Source organism: Biomphalaria glabrata, chromosome 9 (genome assembly GCF_947242115.1).
Source record: "Biomphalaria glabrata chromosome 9, xgBioGlab47.1, whole genome shotgun sequence".
Lineage (NCBI taxonomy): Eukaryota > Metazoa > Mollusca > Gastropoda > Planorbidae > Biomphalaria > Biomphalaria glabrata.
The window spans coordinates 21,452,441-21,468,914 of NC_074719.1; the positions used below are offsets into that span (position 1 = coordinate 21,452,441).

The window sequence follows — 16,474 nt, forward strand, 5'->3', positions numbered from 1 at the left end:
AGAATTATTGCTTTGATATTGTTCTGTAGTCACAGATTAATAATAAATTACTGTAGACGTTACTATTTAATAATGATAATAACGAGACTGTCTTTATCAAGGTAGACATATATAACTAACTTTTATTTCCGTCCGATTCTTTGCTTTCGCATAAAACATAGATAACAAACAATGACGTAATATCTTCTAACATTAACACATCCTTCCTTTTGAAGCTATTATCACATCCTTCCTTTTAAAGTTCTTAATACTTATATTTACAAGGAATTTTGACAACTCGACCACTTCTGGTTGTCTTGACCGGCACAGCAAGTTCTCTAGATGTTGGTTCATAATTGTCTGTTTCTTTTGTTCTAACAGTTTGCTGTTCATTGTCTTCGTCGGTGTCATAGTACCCAGAGATGTCTTCTTCGTAGCTCTTGTTTAAAAACCGTTGATTTCGTCTGTATGTTTTCCCATCATTTGTCTTTATGATGTAAGATCTGGGTGATGGATGTTTCTTAATGACAACTGCTTTCTGCCATGTTTGTCCTAGACGAACTCTCACCTTCTCCCCGACAGAGTAGTCTTTAGGTAACCTTGCTTTTGCATCGTACCTCACTTTGCTTTTCCTCTGTCTTTCGTTGAGTAATGTCTCTGCATTTTCAGCTACCGATGGTTTCAATAGTTTGGGATCAGTTGGAATGATGTCCCTGAGTCTTCTACTCATCAGCAGTTGTGATGGCGAATAAAGCAGTCCGCTTATCGGAGTATTTCTATACTCGAGCATAGCGAGATATGGATCTTTCCCACTTTTGTATGCTTTGTTGAATATCTGCTTTACGATACAAACATACACCTCACTTTGTCCATTTGATTGAGGGTATCTGGGACTTGATGTTGTTATCTTGAAACCCCATTCAGAAGCAAACTCTCTATATTGATAGCTATTCAAGGCATATTGTCGCTCACTATTTCTTCTGGTATGCCATGTCTAGCAAAAATACCTTTCAATGCCCTGATAACACATTCTGCTGTTTTGTTCTCTAGTCGTTTTATTTCAGGATATTTGGAGAAATAGTCCACAACAAGCAAATAGTCATTGTTTCGCCATTCAAACAAATCTGTCGCAACCTTTTTCCATGGTCTGTCTGATACAGCATGAGGTAGCAATTTTTCCTTCACAGCTTTGAAGTGTTTCGAACGACATTTTACAGCGAAATGATTTCTCTTTTTACATTTTCGGCATGTCTGTCCGAATGCTGGGCAATTGTATTTTCTGTGAGATCCACCACAAGATCTGCAATCTCTAATGAAACTTGTTACATGATTCTTTGCCATATTTTCCTGTGAGGTTTTGACTGGCTTTCTATCTTCTGTCTTCTTTAATTTATTAGCAGCATCCACATGTAGTCCTTTCATATCTATCATTTGGTTCTGGGTATGCTCGTCAGCACGAATTATGCTTGCTGCCTTCTCTAAAGTTAAGTCTACATCTCAGAAGTCTCTCTCTCACTCGATCCGACTGTATGCCACATACCAATCGATCTCTGATGAGTTCATCTCGAAGGTTGTCAAACTTGCATTCTTTTGCCAAATTCTTTAACTCAGTATAATACTGTTTAAACGTTTCTCCGTCTTTCTGCTTTCTTGAAAAGAATTTAAATCTGTCATACACAGTGTTGGACTTAGGCAAAAAATGATTCTGAAACCTTTCAATGAGTTTGTCTACAGTCTCATCTTCACATACTTGAAAAGTATTGTAGATGTCTCAAGCGGGTTCACCGATCAGGTGTAACAATAAAGCTTTCTTCACTGGCTCGGGCTTCGTATTTTTTTCAGTGGCAACCATAAACAGTTCAAAACTTTGTCTCCATTTTTTCCATCTTTCAGATAGATTACCATCTAGTGACAACGGTTTAGGAGGATCGAATAATTCCATTATTCGTACAGATTCTAGATTCTATGTCTAGATCTAGATCTAACAACATGAACTAACGATACGACAAATAAAATGTACTTTTAGCAATTTAGAAACCACTAGATCTACATCTACCTGTTACCAGCACTTTAAAGCAATGTGACACTAGATTTGACACCTAATCTAACACCAGATCTGACACAAGATCTGAAACCAAATCTGACACCATGTTCTGTAGTCACAGATTAATAATAAATTACTGTAGACGTTACTATTTAATAATGATAATAACGAGACTGTCTTTATCAAGGTAGACATATATAACTAACTTTTATTTCCGTCCGATTCTTTGCTTTCGCATAAAACATAGACAACAAACAATGACGTAATATCTTCTAATATTAACACAGATATCCAGCATATGTTGTTTGTCAAAGCAAAATATCAAGCTAGTTGTACTCAATATTTAGTCAAAAGAATTTAAAGATTTTTTCTGTCTCAGGATTGGTGGAAGGTTGAGGTCAATGACAGGCAAGGATTTGTGCCAGCAGCTTATGTGAAAAAGTTGGACCCAAGTCTATCCGCCTCTAGAAATAATCTTATGGATGAATTCACAATCTCTGTCAGACAAAACCAGATTGAAACACAGTTAGTACTTCAATTACCATAGTTTTGTTTACCAATATTTTAATAATGTTTAAATGACTATTTTTTTATATATCTTTTTAAAATAGTTCTAAAGATGTATGCATTGAATTGAGTGAAATTTCAGTTATTTTGTATCTGCACTATTTATTTCTAGGTATGCCAATCTGATAGATCTAGCCAACCAAAGACGTGAAAATGTCCAGGAGTCTAATCGTGCTTATCAGTTGGTTAGGGAGGCTGCTGAATTGGCTGCTTGGATAACAGAAAGAGAAAACACAATGGCTGGAGAGGAAGTAGGAGATGACCTTGAGCAGGTGGAGGAGATGCAGAAGAAGTTTGATGACTTCCAAAAGGTCAGTCTTCAATTGAATATCGTACACACAATTTATATTGATGATATAGTTAAGCTTGAAATACCATTACAATAGTAAACAGACATTATTTATTTACTTAACAGGACCTGAAGGCCAATGAAGCCCGCTTACAAGAACTCAACAACATTGCAGATAAACTGACTGCCATGGGGCATACTGAAGCTGCTGAGAAGATCAGAGAGCAAATCATTGTAAGTAAAAAAAAAAGTATTTTTTTTTGTAATTGTAAAAAACTAAGTATGCACACATCTATAGAAACAATTCTATACAAGATTATCTATAGAAACAATTCTATACAAGATTTAAAAGGCAGTTTGTGTTACTCAACAATTGAATGGGATCTAATGATCAACTGTTATTTCTATTTAGACATGATAACCAACTTTTGTATGATTTTAGTGTATAACACAAAACTGTCATGTAAAATAATTGAAATTCATCATAAAAACAATATTCAATACAATGACTTGTTTATAACATCTAGATTACTTATGTTTATAGTAATGCATGATCTTAGCTGATTCCATATTCAGATTTTTATATTTTCCTTTTTTTTTTTTTTTTGTTATCTCAGCAACTGAATCAGAGATGGGTTACACTACAGCAGGTGACTGCAGAGAGAGCTCAGACACTGAGTAGTTCTTTTGAAGTGCAGCGATATCATAGGTCAGTAATAGCTATTGATAAATCATTCAACACTCCAATTTGTAGGAAGTAGTTAAATTAATCCAAAACATTTCAGCTTAGTTTTATACACAAGCTCCTTCTTGGTTTTACAGAGAGGTAGATGAAGCCAAGGATTGGATCAAAGAAAAGGATGCTGCTTTGAACAATGACAACTATGGTCATGACTTAGCTAGTGTTCAGGCCCTACAGCGTAAACATGAAGGCCTTGAGAGAGACTTGGCTGCTCTTGGAGAGAAGGTGGGTTATTTCAAAATATAAAAACATTTTTTACTGACATTTCTATACTGTGGCCATAATGATGACTTGATCAGAACATTGTCATGGGGTGGCAAGTCTTGGCAAATAGCTATGTTCTAAAATGTGCAATATATATCACAGCATTGTCTGGATGTAATCTTGTTATTAACATAGTCCCAATCTTGTCAGCAATTTTTATTCTAGTTATATATTATTTAATACTCAGAAAAGTATTTATTTGTATGACTATGTTTGTCTTTTAAAGTCTATCAACTTGTGTTCCACAGTGATATGCATCAAGGGATGAAAAAGCTTAAGTGCATATTGTTCTGATAAGATTTCAAATATAAAATCTTTTATAGTGCTGAAACTAAATTTGTTTTTGTTCATTAGGTAAGAGAATTGGATGACATGGCTCAGAGACTGATGCAGACACATCCAGATCAAGCAGAAAGTATTTACGACCATCAGACAGAGATCAATGAGATGTGGAATGCCCTGACCATCAAGGTAATTCAATACTTGATTCACTTTTATAATACTACTTATTTAACTTGTTCAATGTAGTGGACTAAAGAGATACATTGATTTGATTCTATCTTGCTTAGATTTTAGAATCAAAAAATTCTAATAAAAATCTGATTTCACCACCTGTTTTATGATTGAAATGGGAGAAATAGCTACTTTGGTCTTCTAAACCATACCTTAAGTCGGTCAACTAGAATACTGTTTTAATCAATTATAAATGCTTGGAAATTCATTGAAAATAGCTCCAGTAAGAGCATACTAATATTATTCAGTGATATGTGACCAATGCATTAAAAATATGAAAAGTACTTTTACTTTTACTACTGTATAAGAAATATTTACTCTCTTGTTATGCACTTAATACACAGTATTGGTTAGTTTCAGAGAGAGGAAATAAAATAAACTGCTTATTGCTATAGCCTGTACCAGTTTATGTTATTACACTTTGTATTACATAATTATGTTTATTTTAGTAATATTTTTGCTTAATCTGAAATGGGTCTGGTCATAATTATTTCAGGCTATCAGGACTACACTGCACAATGTGTCTGTTAATGAAAATATATTAGAAATTTTCCTGTAAAAGAAACATGTTAATTTTATTTTCTCCTAATTTACAGGCTGATGCTCGAAAAGTAAAGTTATTAGATGCCTATGATTTACAAAGATTCTTAAGTGACTACAGGTAACTTTTTCATCTCACTTTCATTCAAGTTAACTTAACTTTAACCTGAAATTATACATTTTACTAGTCATAGGGAATATGTTGTTAATTTTTTTTTTTTTTAACCAGGGATTTGACCAGTTGGATTAACAGCATGACTGCTCTTGTCTCTTCTGATGAGTTGGCTAAGGATGTGACTGGTGCTGAAGCTCTTTTGGAGAGACATCAGGTGAGTAACACTCTTAAAATGTTCTAAATAACAGCATTTCAGAGCTATTGCTAGTACAAGTGTTTCAGTCAGTACAATTTTCTTAACCGAAACAAAAATATGGGTAAACACAATTTAAAGTACATTTTTAAAGCTGTTTTATGACAGCAGTTAAGTCTTGGTGTGTTTGTATATATATATAGTTATATATTGTGTGAATGCAGCTGTTTTTTTTTTTTTTCGATTATCAGGAACTGTTTTCATGGGCTTTCATTGTTGTACTATGATGAAATAGAAACAATTTTGATGATTATACATTGTTCCTATCCCTAAAGCTATGAGTTCCCCGATTGTGTAAACCCAGGCTCTTGTCTCTGCTGGTCCACTATGTTCCTCTGGTTTGATATTTTTTTCCTATTGCTACATTCAGATGTTCAGTTCCGAAATTGTCAGCCACTACGGCATCACAGCTCTACCTGGGGAAGAAGATGATGAATATTTAGAAGAGGTAGAATCACACATACAATTGCCTGAACAAAATATTTTGTTTTTCAAGGAATGACACCTTTTTTTTTTTCATTTAATTCAGCAACCCAAGCAATAAAACTGTGTGATTAACCAAAGTACTGAGTAGATAGGTCCACCCAAACTTAGTTCAACTAATCTCTTCAACTAACAAACAATAAGGAATTCATTTTTTTCTTATGTTCTTCTTTTTTGTGCATGATGGAAGTCAATGTCTGTAAGTGTTTAGAAGAGTTTGGTATACACTGTTTAGATAGTGAGGCATGCTGTCACAGGGTCCAAGTTGTTTAGTTTGGCATGAGTTGGTAAGATAGAATTTGTGACTTTACTATACCAGTCTTTTAGTTTTTTTTTTCATATTGTTTTAAAGTGTAATGGCATGTTGAAGATTTTTTTTTTGTTTGTATAAGATATAATGATTAAAATGAGTCATTGTGTAGGGCAATTGCATGTCAGAGCATGTCTAAGTTGTTTTTTGTTCTTTCTGTTTTACTTGTATTCAAGTTTTCAATAAAATGTTACATTTGAGTTATGGTGAATTGAGTTATCTGGATTCATAATTTGTCTAGACCTAGAAGTTATTCTTCATATACAAAAAAGTCAGTTGCTATTGTAGTATATAACACTACATTTTTGAACTGAGCACTGTCTATCACTATAGTGATCAGCTTTTTGTTTTGTTCCTTGCATGAAGTTTTCTGTTGTCAGTGTGTTAAGTTAGTAGAGGAACTGGCAGTGTTCTATTGAAGATGTGTATGATTACTTTTTGTGCTATGAAGGACACTATATTCAGTTACTGACTTTTATCTGTTACATAACAAGTCTACTGATCTGTCCTACATAGGTTTTCTCTGTTTTCTACTAAACATACTTGTATGTGTTGACCCACAGGAGCACAGAACAGAAATGGATGCTAGAGCTGGTACCTTCCAAGCTTTTGAACTTCTTGGACAACAACTACTTCAGAACCAACATTATGCCAGTGAAGACGTTCAACAGAAATTAGAAGAGCTGGCTAAGAGCAGAGAGGAACTGGAACAGTAAGTCATTGTGTGCTCTGCTATTGGATATTCAATCAGACCAAGGGGCCAACATATTACAATAAATCCAACTCAACTAAAAAAAAAAAGTATCTTAGTCCTATAAGATAAACAAAAATTTTGTTCAGAATTAAAGTTCATTAAATAAAGATTTTTTTATTTTTTATTTTTTGAAATTGCAGTTTTTATTGCCTAGCTACACACATTGACACTGTAATTCTAGAGAATAAATCTTGTCTATTCAAATTTTAATAAAAAATTATTTTGTTTAAAAGAATTAAAAAAAAAAAAATAAATACCAGTACAAAAAATTTTTAATCCATGCACAATTTGACTGAGCTCTTATTGAGGTTAAATCTATTCAGCTTTTCAGTAACTTTTTCTAATTACTATATCTGCTCAAGCAAATTATTTTTCTAAATTATGTTTACTTTCCTATCTGGACATTTTTCCTTGCATTGCTCTACATAGGGCCTGGATAGCTCGGCGCATGAAACTGGACCAATGTTTAGAGCTTCAACTGTTCTATCGTGACTGTGAGCAAGCTGAGTCCTGGATGGCCTCTCGTGAAGCTTTCCTAGCTGGTGACTCAGTAGATGGAGATAATGTTGAAACTCTTATTAAGAAACATGAAGACTTTGACAGAGCAATCAATTCACAAGTTTGTTGTTTTCTATTAGTTCATTTATTTATTTTAGTATCAAACTAAAATCTTGTCTGTTTTACCATATTCAATTTTAGATATAAAGTGGGTTATTTTTTCTAAATCCAAATATTGTATGTAATCTTTAGGAAGAGAAAATCAACTCTCTTCAAAACTTTGCTGATCAACTGATTACATCCAGCCATTATGATGGACCAGCAGTTGCAGATAAGAGAGATCAAGTACTTGATAGGTACATACAAACTTGAGATAGCTGTGAGTTTAACTTTGTTAGAACTAATTCTTCTTACTAACACTGATGATGTCTACATTTCAGGTGGTCTAAGTTAAAGGATGCTCTCATTGAGAACAGATCTAAGTTGGGTGAGGCCCAGACCTTGCAACAGTTCTCTCGGGATGCTGATGAAATGGAGAACTGGCTACAAGAGAAGCTGCAAATTGCTTTGGATGAATCTTACAAAGACCCAACCAACATTCAAAGCAAGCATCAGAAGCACCAAGCATTTGAGGCTGAGCTTGCTGCAAATGCTGACAGACTTCAGTTTTTGTTGACTACTGGACAAAGTAAGATCCTTGCATTGGTATAGTTGTTGGCCTAGCTTCAAAGTAAGTAGATAGTGTCAGACCTAACCTGTTGATAATGTTTCCCCTCTTCAGATTTGATTGATAAACGCCAGTGTGCTGGCTCAGAGGATGCAGTGCAGAATCGTTTGGAAAGTCTGCTCAGCCAGTGGGAAGATCTTGTGGCCAAGTCTGCAGAGAAAAGTGAGAAACTCAAGGAGGCTAGCAGGCAGCAGACATACAATGCTGGTGTCAAGGACATAGACTTCTGGCTTGGAGAGGTCAGAAACATTCTGTGTTTCATAACTATACTTTATCATGTTGATTAAAAACTAGATTGTTTAATTAAGATATAAGTTCTTCCTTAATTTCACAGTTTTTTTTTTTAATGCTCATTTTTTTTTGGTCAGGTGGAGCAAATGTTGGCTTCTGAAGATCATGGCAAAGATTTGGCATCAGTTCAGAATCTTCTTAAGAAACATCAGCTGATGGAAGCAGATATAGCAGCTCATGAGGTAACTGATTAGAATTCATTTTTGAAATGCTTAATTTGAACTAGTTCAAAGCATGTTTTAGAAAGTATTCTAGCGTGTCTTAATCTTATTTTGAAATATCTATGCTATTGAATACGGCTTAAGTTTTTTTTATGTTCCTTTTAATCTCGAGGATCGTATCAAAGACTTAAACAACCAAGCTGATCAGTTTGTGGAGGCTGGAGTCTGGGATTCTGAGAGTATTGTTACTAGGAAGCAAACTATCAATGAAAGATATGAAAAGTGAGTAGATAAAATTATTCTAATTAGATGCTAATTAAAAAAAACCTACTTGAAATTATCCCAAAACAAAATTAATATTTCACAATTCAGTTTCTATATATATTTTTTTTATTACAATGATGCTGCAGTATATAGAACTTTTGTCTACCTACTTCTTTTAAAACAGGATAAAAGAGTTTGCAGTACACCGCAGAAACCGCCTGAATGAAGCCAACACCATGCATCAATTCCTACGTGATATTGATGATGAGGAAGCTTGGATCAAGTTAGTTCTTTTTTTAATTGATTTTTATTTTTAGCACTTTTAATAACAATAAAACAAAGTTGATCTATTCAGTTTATCACACTAAGTTAAAACATTCCTGTTAATCACAAGTAATTAGATTTAACTACTGAAATATTCTTTTAAAGATTTATCACTATAAATTTAACAGAGAGAAAAAACTGTTGGTTGGCTCAGAAGATTATGGCCGTGATCTGACAGGTGTCCAGAACCTGAGGAAAAAACACAAGAGACTTGAGGCTGAGCTAGAGAACCATGAACCATCTATACAGGTGAGGCAGTTATACTATTATCTTTTTACTTAATTTGGATTATTGTATTTATCAGTGTTTGTTTATTCCTCTTTTTATCTTTTACTCGTTGCTGTGGAGCTCTGCTATTCTCTTTAAAGTCTGTTTTATGTTCTGTTTCATTGTTTTACACCTGAGCCTTAAAACATTTTTTTAAAAATTTAAGTTTTTTATTTCTTAAAATATATTATTTGTTGGATTGCAGGCTGTTCAAGAAACTGGTGTCAAATTGATGAATGAATCAGCCATTGGTGCAACAGACATCAAAAAGAGATTGGAGCAATTAGCCTCAAGTTGGGAAGAGTTGAAACAAATGGCTGCCAACAGGTATACCATAAACTTTGTGAATTCATTTTATGTAGCACATTGGATTGCAATCCTTTTTATACTATTTACCTGCTGGTCTAATTACACAATTAGCACATGTCCTTAGTTATGAGATGATTTTGGTATTTAGGATTCTGTCAAAATATGTGTTGTTCTGATTAGCTAATGCTTTGTATGATGCACCTCCTTTTGTGTGTGATTGAAAACAATGTTAGTTTCTCTTGTCTCACAGAGGTGACAAACTTGAACAGAGCTATGCCTACCAACAGCTGAGTGCTAATGTGGAAGAGGAGGAGTCATGGATCACAGAGAAACAACATTTGTTATCTACTGGTGATCTTGGGGATACAATGGCTGCAGTACAGGTAGTACAAATAGTACTTGAACTAATGGGATTTGTTTAAACTAAATGCTACTAACTACTATATACAGATAATAATATGGTTGTTTTACATTTTTAGGGTCTTATCAAGAAACATGAAGCTTTTGAATCAGACTTCCAAGTCCATAAAGAGAGGTGCTCAGAAATCAAGAAGGAAGGACAAACACTTATCAATGAGGTTCAGTTGGGTTTTTTTTGCCGCTATATTGTTTAACATCAATATAGAAAATATTTACAGGGTTAATTTTTTATCTGTAATAAAAAAGCATGGTAACACCATCACAGACTTTCTGGATAAAAATGACTGGCACTATCCCTCCAGCTTGTAGCTTTCTTTACACCTGAAGATTTAAAGGTCCAAAGAAGGAATGTGGGCCTGTGATGTCTGGGTACACATGAGGCCCCCTGATTCTTGCCAACTATTATAGGCCAGTTGACAGTTGCTCCTGCAGAAGAGAAAACCATCTTGTTCTTCATTGCCTGTCCCCTTCCATTTCCAAAATCCTTAGCCAATAGGGAAAGCTACTTATTCTTGACCTGTAACATTCCCATTTAGTGCAACCCAGAGAGGATTTAACTCTCTCAAGCCTTACTCAAATGTAGTTAGATGATAATATTCTCTTTAAGGCTCAATATGCTTGGTGGTTGCATGGTAAAGACTGGGTTGCCCAACCAGAGGTCTAGTTAAAATCTTGGTTCAGGTTGGAATTGTCTGGCATCCATTTGTTCATCCAACTCTAAAGGGTAACTTAATTAAAGAACAGAAAAATGATTGGTCATTGTGCTATCCACACATTATTCACAATTGGTAACAAAAAAGTAGGTCAATATGGGTCAGTAAATTGTTTTTACTGAGCAAAAAGCAATTTGATCATGAGACCTTAATATAAACAGTTAGCAGACACATTTTTAGATCAATTAATATTAATACTTGATCACAACAAATTTCAGGGCAACCACAATGCTGACAGCATTAATCAACGCATTGCTGGCTTACAAGAGAAATTGCGTGACTTGGACCATGGTGCAGCTAAGAGGAAAGCAGCCTTAAGTGACAACTCAGCTTTCTTACAGTTTATGTGGAAGACTGATGTTGTTGACAGCTGGATTGGTAAGTGGATTGAATAATGCTCACTACTTATCGTTCAATAAAATTATAGTAGATTTCTTAGTGTAACCAAAGGCTTGTTATTTATGTACATTTTTATTTCTCACAGCTGATAAAGAAACTCAAGTGAGATCTGAAGACTATGGTAGAGACTTGTCCTCAGTTCAGACTTTCCTCACAAAACAAGTCAGTGGTTTTTTTTTTTTTTTTTTAGATGGTTATCTTAAATACCTTCCATTTAGACCTAATTACAGTGGTGCAGTAATTTCGCTTATTTGATTTTTTTATAGGAAACATTCTCCGCTGGACTTGCTGCCTTTGAGAAAGAAGGCATTCAAACCATCACAAGTTTAAAAGACCAGCTGATTGCAAGCAAACATGAGCAAACCCCAGCTATTGAGGCTCGTTACAATGCAGTCATGTCTCGCTGGCAGAAACTCCTGGCCGATGCTGAGGATCGCAAGCAGAAGTTGCTTCACTTGCAGGACAAGTATCGCCAGATTGAAGATCTGTATTTGACTTTTGCTAAGAAGGCTTCAGCTTTCAATAGTTGGTTTGAAAATGCAGAAGAAGACTTAACAGATCCAGTCAGATGTAACAGTGTTGAAGAAATAAAGGTAACTTTTGAGTGTTGCATTAGCGGTATTGCTTTTGCTTTGAAGTTTTTAATATGTACTGACATCAATGTTGTTTTAATTATAAATTATGACTATAGTTATTTAATATTTATCATCATTTAGTCTTAATTGTCCAATTGTTTATATAGAAAAAAATAACCATTAAAAAATGTTTATAAAGATACCAGCTTAGACAGTATTGGCAAGCTTTTCATTTTAAATAAGTAGCTATGATATTGCCATTTTGAGACTGCTATCATAAAGTAACTATTAGTAACATCTATAGAAATGCTTATAATTAAAAAAAATGTGCAAAAATTCTATTATTTTAAAAGTCAGGGAAAAATTGAAATGCAATATCATTATCATCAGGCATTACGTGAAGCCCATGAACAATTCAAGGCATCACTGAGTGCAGCTAAGGCTGACTTTAAAGGTCTGGAGTCTCTAGATGCCCAGATTAAGAGCTTCAAAGTTGGACCTAACCCATACACCTGGTTTACCATGGAGGCTCTGGAAGAAACATGGAATAATCTACAGAAGATCATCAGGGTAAGCTTCAGTCTATTAGATCCTACTTGCAGGGCTATGTGGCTTACTTGTATATTGTATATCCCAGTTTGTGTTAAATGGATTGTACTTTGTATGACTAAATTATTTCAGTTAGCCTTGTGTCAGTACACATCAGTTATTTAACCAATAGCATTAGAAATGTGCAAATCATTTGATTGTGTATGTGAATATGCTTTGGAATTTGTTCTTTATGTTTAGGAACGTGACAGTGACTTAGACAAAGAGGAGCATCGTCAAGAAGAAAATGATCAGCTGAGGAAACAGTTTGCTCAAGCAGCCAATCAGTTCCACACCTGGTTGACACAGACTAGGTGAGATTTCTATCATTTGTTCAACTTTCATAGCTTTTGACAAACTCATCCTGATTTTATGGTCATAAATTATGAGCTGTCATACCAGTTGTATTCTGTCTGATTCTTTCTCAGGAACTGAGCATAATGTGGAGAGTTTTGTTTTAATTAATAATATCTTTTTATTATCAAATATAAAAACTTAGAAAAAGTTTACGACTTACAGTTTTGAGAATAGAGGACTTAGTCAATATGTTAATTATAAACTTAATTTCATTTTGGGTGAGTTTTATTTTTTTTATTGTGAAAATAGATTGTAACTGAACTAACAATATCTGGGAAATGTTTCATTTTCTTTACATCCATTGAATCTAAATCTTTATTTCAGGATGTGGCTACTTGATGGGTCAGGACATTTTATGACATGTTTGATAGTGTGTGTGTGTGTTCCAGTGTGCTTTGTTCTCATAGCTCAACATTCCTGATGGCTGGTTGTTATTTAAACAATGATTGGCTTTTTCCCCTTTTGCGTTTTCACATGACTAGTGCCTTTTTGTCTCTGTAATAATCTGCTGAACTCATTTTCAGATAGGCATCTACAGGTCATGAAGTCATTCGTTTTTTAACGATTTAATTGCATTCTTGTTTTTCTGTGTACTTGGCTTTAGTTTAAAATGCAAATAATTTATTTTTACTGATACATACAAATTAATTTCCCTTCCAGGAATGTGTTTTTAAAAATGGCATGGTTAGTTTATGGGGGGAAATAGCATGTTGTAGAGTGATGTCATAACCAATGTTAAAAAAAAAAGACTTTACAAAAATAAGTGATATTTTCTTTTTTGTTTTAGTTTCATTTATGTGTGTCTAACTAATATTAGTCAATCAATCTAATCATACTTCAGCTCTTTGGCATGATTTTATCTCTTTCAACAATTACTTTTCTTTAATGTCTTTAAAGTTGTTTCAAATAATGTCAACAAAATATTATCATATAGAAGCAGATTGCTTACAACTATTAGCAGGCTTTGTTAGGTGTGTCCTTGTCAATTATTTATTTAGATCTAAGTCTTTGTTATTGAGCTTAATGTCATTTTTTTTTGTATACGTTCAATCGTCCAAAAAAAAATGAAGCCTAAGACATCAAAAGTGGTCTATTACTTTCATCTTTATAGCTTTTCTGTTTTCATGTTTTAAAATGTTAAAATGAACCTTCAATGTGATATTAATAGACTTTGATTTGTGTCTACTACAGAGCTGCCATGATGGAAGGTTCTGGAACTCTTGAAGAACAGTTGGAAGCCACTAAGGTTAGTAAGCTAAACAAAAATTGCATAGGCTATCAAAAACTTTATTTGATTTGAGAACTAAGTGTCTGGTATGTCTTGAAATTATAAATTAGATGTCTTGTTCATTCAGAGAAAGGCAGCAGAAGTGAGGTCTCAGAAGGGACATTTGAAAAAGATAGAAGATCTTGGGGCTGCCATGGAGGAGAGATTGATTCTTGACAATAGGTAGGTCAGGATGGAGCCTTTGCCTTTGTAGCACTCCTTCATTTTGATTTGGAAATAGCTTTAACTATAGCTTCACAAATCATGTTCTTTTTCTGGGTAACTAACTTGTGACTTTGTTTTGTTTCCCTTCCCCAGATACACTGAGCACAGCACTGTTGGCCTGGCTCAGCAATGGGATCAGCTTGACCAACTCTGTATGAGAATGCAACACAATCTGGAGCAGCAGATAGAGGCCAGAAACAGAAGTGGTGTTTCAGAAGATGCTCTGAGAGAATTCTCTATGATGTTCAAGTCAGTTGGATTATGTTACTTTTATTCATTAAAATCTAATGTCTTAGATGCATGTGCATGGTCAAAACTACGGGAAAAAAACAACTGAAGTAGTCAAGATACGTTCGTTGATTTTCTAACATTGTGTGTAATTATTATTTTTGTTTGCAGGCACTTCGATAAAGACAAGAGTGGTCGACTTGATCATCAAGAGTTCAAGTCTTGTCTGCGAGCACTTGGCTATGATCTGCCAATGGTGGAAGAAGGTCAGATAGATCCAGAATTCCAGGCTATACTAGATCTTGTTGATCCAAATAGGTAAGCAGGTTACAGTAGATTTAGAGTAGTATGACCTTATCACACAGAAAATTAAAGATTATTTTATCTTTGTCATCTTCACTGATGTTTTATGACTCAAGTTCTGTAGTGTGAACATTTTTATATCTTATCTAATACAAACATTACTTCAAAAAAGATGATTACGTCCTACGCATCATGCATATTAACCAACGACCTAAACTTATACTTAACTTTGTCTACAAATTTGTTTTGGTATAAGTTTGATAATATTAGACAATTAAATCGAAGTTGAAAATACAATTTTATTAATTAAACATATATTTCAACATAGCTTCCCCTCTCCCTTTTTTTTTCCAGTCAGCATTTATATTTTGTGTAAAGTTTTATAACCTGAAAGACATTTTTCATTATTGCATTTTTTTTTACAGGGATGGCTTTGTCTCTTTACAAGAATATATGGCATTTATGATCAGTCGAGAAACTGAGAACGTTCAGTCTAGTTCAGAGGTTGAACAGGCTTTCCGAGCACTTACATCAGGGGAGAAACCATACATTACTGCTCAGGAGTTGTATGCAGTAAGTTTGACGTTTGATCTATTGTGTTTAATTTTGATGCAGTTCTCATCAGCTGCTAGTCACATAACTGGCATTTTATTTTGTTTACAGAATCTAACAAAAGAACAAGCAGACTATTGCATCACACGCATGAGACCTTACGTGGACAAGACAGGCAGAGCTGTCCCAGATACTTATGACTATGTGGACTTCACCCATCAACTATTTGTCAATTAACTCCAACAGCAACTGGCTTTTTTTAAACACTTTTATTTATTAACTTGCTTGCTAGTGATTCTGGATCTTTTATAAAAATTGCCATTTCTCTCTAACTGAATATTAGCTCGTTAGCATACAACTTTGTCAAAGTTTTTTAACTGTATCAATATGATTTTAATTCTTTTATATTCTGCAGTTTCGACCACTTTTTGTCTACATTTTTACTCTCAGTTTATTCAAGACTTGTATCATTTCTGTGCCCAGTTTTTCTAAAAAGTGACTGTCTCTTGATCAGTTTTCGCTTCGACCTTCTGTTTTCAGCCATATCAGCAGAAACCTCCATGTTCTTGCTGTGTTTTCCTCATGATCAAGAGAAAGAATAGATTGTACTGGACAAAATAGTTTCAATTATGTGCAATTTTTCTTTATTGGTTGTGAAATGTTTTTCTCCTTTGCTTTGTATAAGGAAATATTTCCTAGAAGCCTTTAGCTGCTTTTATTGATGTCTAATTATTATGACTACTATAATTAGTGTCTAGAGATAATTGTTCACATCTTGATGTCTTTAATATAATTCTACTTTTTCACAAGTTAATATAAGTTAATATATTTAAATTAGTGTATACTTCTATTATGCAAATTAATGTACCATATTAATTACTGTGTACTTTGTCAGCTTCATTTTTTTTTACTCCTAAAGTATTTTTAAAGAGATATAGTCAGATAGTATTTTGGCTTGTATTAGTTTGAGAATCAACACAGGATTACTATTTGTGACATCAAATAGGTTATGTTAGTGCTTCAAGTAATATTTTCTGTATCTATATATTATGTTCACTTGTGTCCTATTAAATGTACCCCTGCATAGATTTGCTTTGTTTTTATTTAAATTTCAGAAATTAGTTGTATCAAAAGTTTCACTTAACAAAAGAAC

General features: G+C 34.0%; 1 protein-coding gene across 9 annotated transcripts in view; it reads left to right on the plus strand.

Moving 5' to 3' along the window:
• LOC106073756 (spectrin alpha chain-like) overlaps window positions 1-16,407 on the plus strand; it is a 35,801-nt gene extending 19,394 nt beyond the window's left edge. For 3 of the 9 annotated variants that reach the window (XM_056041228.1, XM_013234385.2, XM_013234387.2), the window contains 33 exons: window positions 2,403-2,548; window positions 2,703-2,901; window positions 3,006-3,113; window positions 3,497-3,588; window positions 3,702-3,846; window positions 4,240-4,356; window positions 4,995-5,059; window positions 5,168-5,267; window positions 5,677-5,754; window positions 6,663-6,811; window positions 7,283-7,472; window positions 7,604-7,707; window positions 7,792-8,039; window positions 8,133-8,317; window positions 8,447-8,551; window positions 8,703-8,812; window positions 8,979-9,077; window positions 9,247-9,367; window positions 9,591-9,712; window positions 9,945-10,077; window positions 10,174-10,272; window positions 11,046-11,205; window positions 11,312-11,388; window positions 11,493-11,819; window positions 12,192-12,371; window positions 12,591-12,703; window positions 13,071-13,088; window positions 13,938-13,992; window positions 14,102-14,196; window positions 14,332-14,487; window positions 14,638-14,784; window positions 15,195-15,342; window positions 15,433-16,407. In XM_056041228.1, the coding sequence (XP_055897203.1) occupies window positions 2,403-2,548; window positions 2,703-2,901; window positions 3,006-3,113; window positions 3,497-3,588; window positions 3,702-3,846; window positions 4,240-4,356; window positions 4,995-5,059; window positions 5,168-5,267; window positions 5,677-5,754; window positions 6,663-6,811; window positions 7,283-7,472; window positions 7,604-7,707; window positions 7,792-8,039; window positions 8,133-8,317; window positions 8,447-8,551; window positions 8,703-8,812; window positions 8,979-9,077; window positions 9,247-9,367; window positions 9,591-9,712; window positions 9,945-10,077; window positions 10,174-10,272; window positions 11,046-11,205; window positions 11,312-11,388; window positions 11,493-11,819; window positions 12,192-12,371; window positions 12,591-12,703; window positions 13,071-13,088; window positions 13,938-13,992; window positions 14,102-14,196; window positions 14,332-14,487; window positions 14,638-14,784; window positions 15,195-15,342; window positions 15,433-15,558 (4,317 nt within the window). In that variant the 3' untranslated portion in view covers window positions 15,559-16,407. The remainder of the gene's footprint in view (window positions 1-2,402; window positions 2,549-2,702; window positions 2,902-3,005; window positions 3,114-3,496; window positions 3,589-3,701; window positions 3,847-4,239; window positions 4,357-4,994; window positions 5,060-5,167; window positions 5,268-5,676; window positions 5,755-6,662; window positions 6,812-7,282; window positions 7,473-7,603; window positions 7,708-7,791; window positions 8,040-8,132; window positions 8,318-8,446; window positions 8,552-8,702; window positions 8,813-8,978; window positions 9,078-9,246; window positions 9,368-9,590; window positions 9,713-9,944; window positions 10,078-10,173; window positions 10,273-11,045; window positions 11,206-11,311; window positions 11,389-11,492; window positions 11,820-12,191; window positions 12,372-12,590; window positions 12,704-13,070; window positions 13,089-13,937; window positions 13,993-14,101; window positions 14,197-14,331; window positions 14,488-14,637; window positions 14,785-15,194; window positions 15,343-15,432) is intronic. The other 6 variants (XM_013234386.2, XM_013234393.2, XM_013234388.2 and 3 more) reach the window with 3 other exon arrangements.
• The last annotated feature ends 67 nt before the right edge of the window (window positions 16,408-16,474 follow it).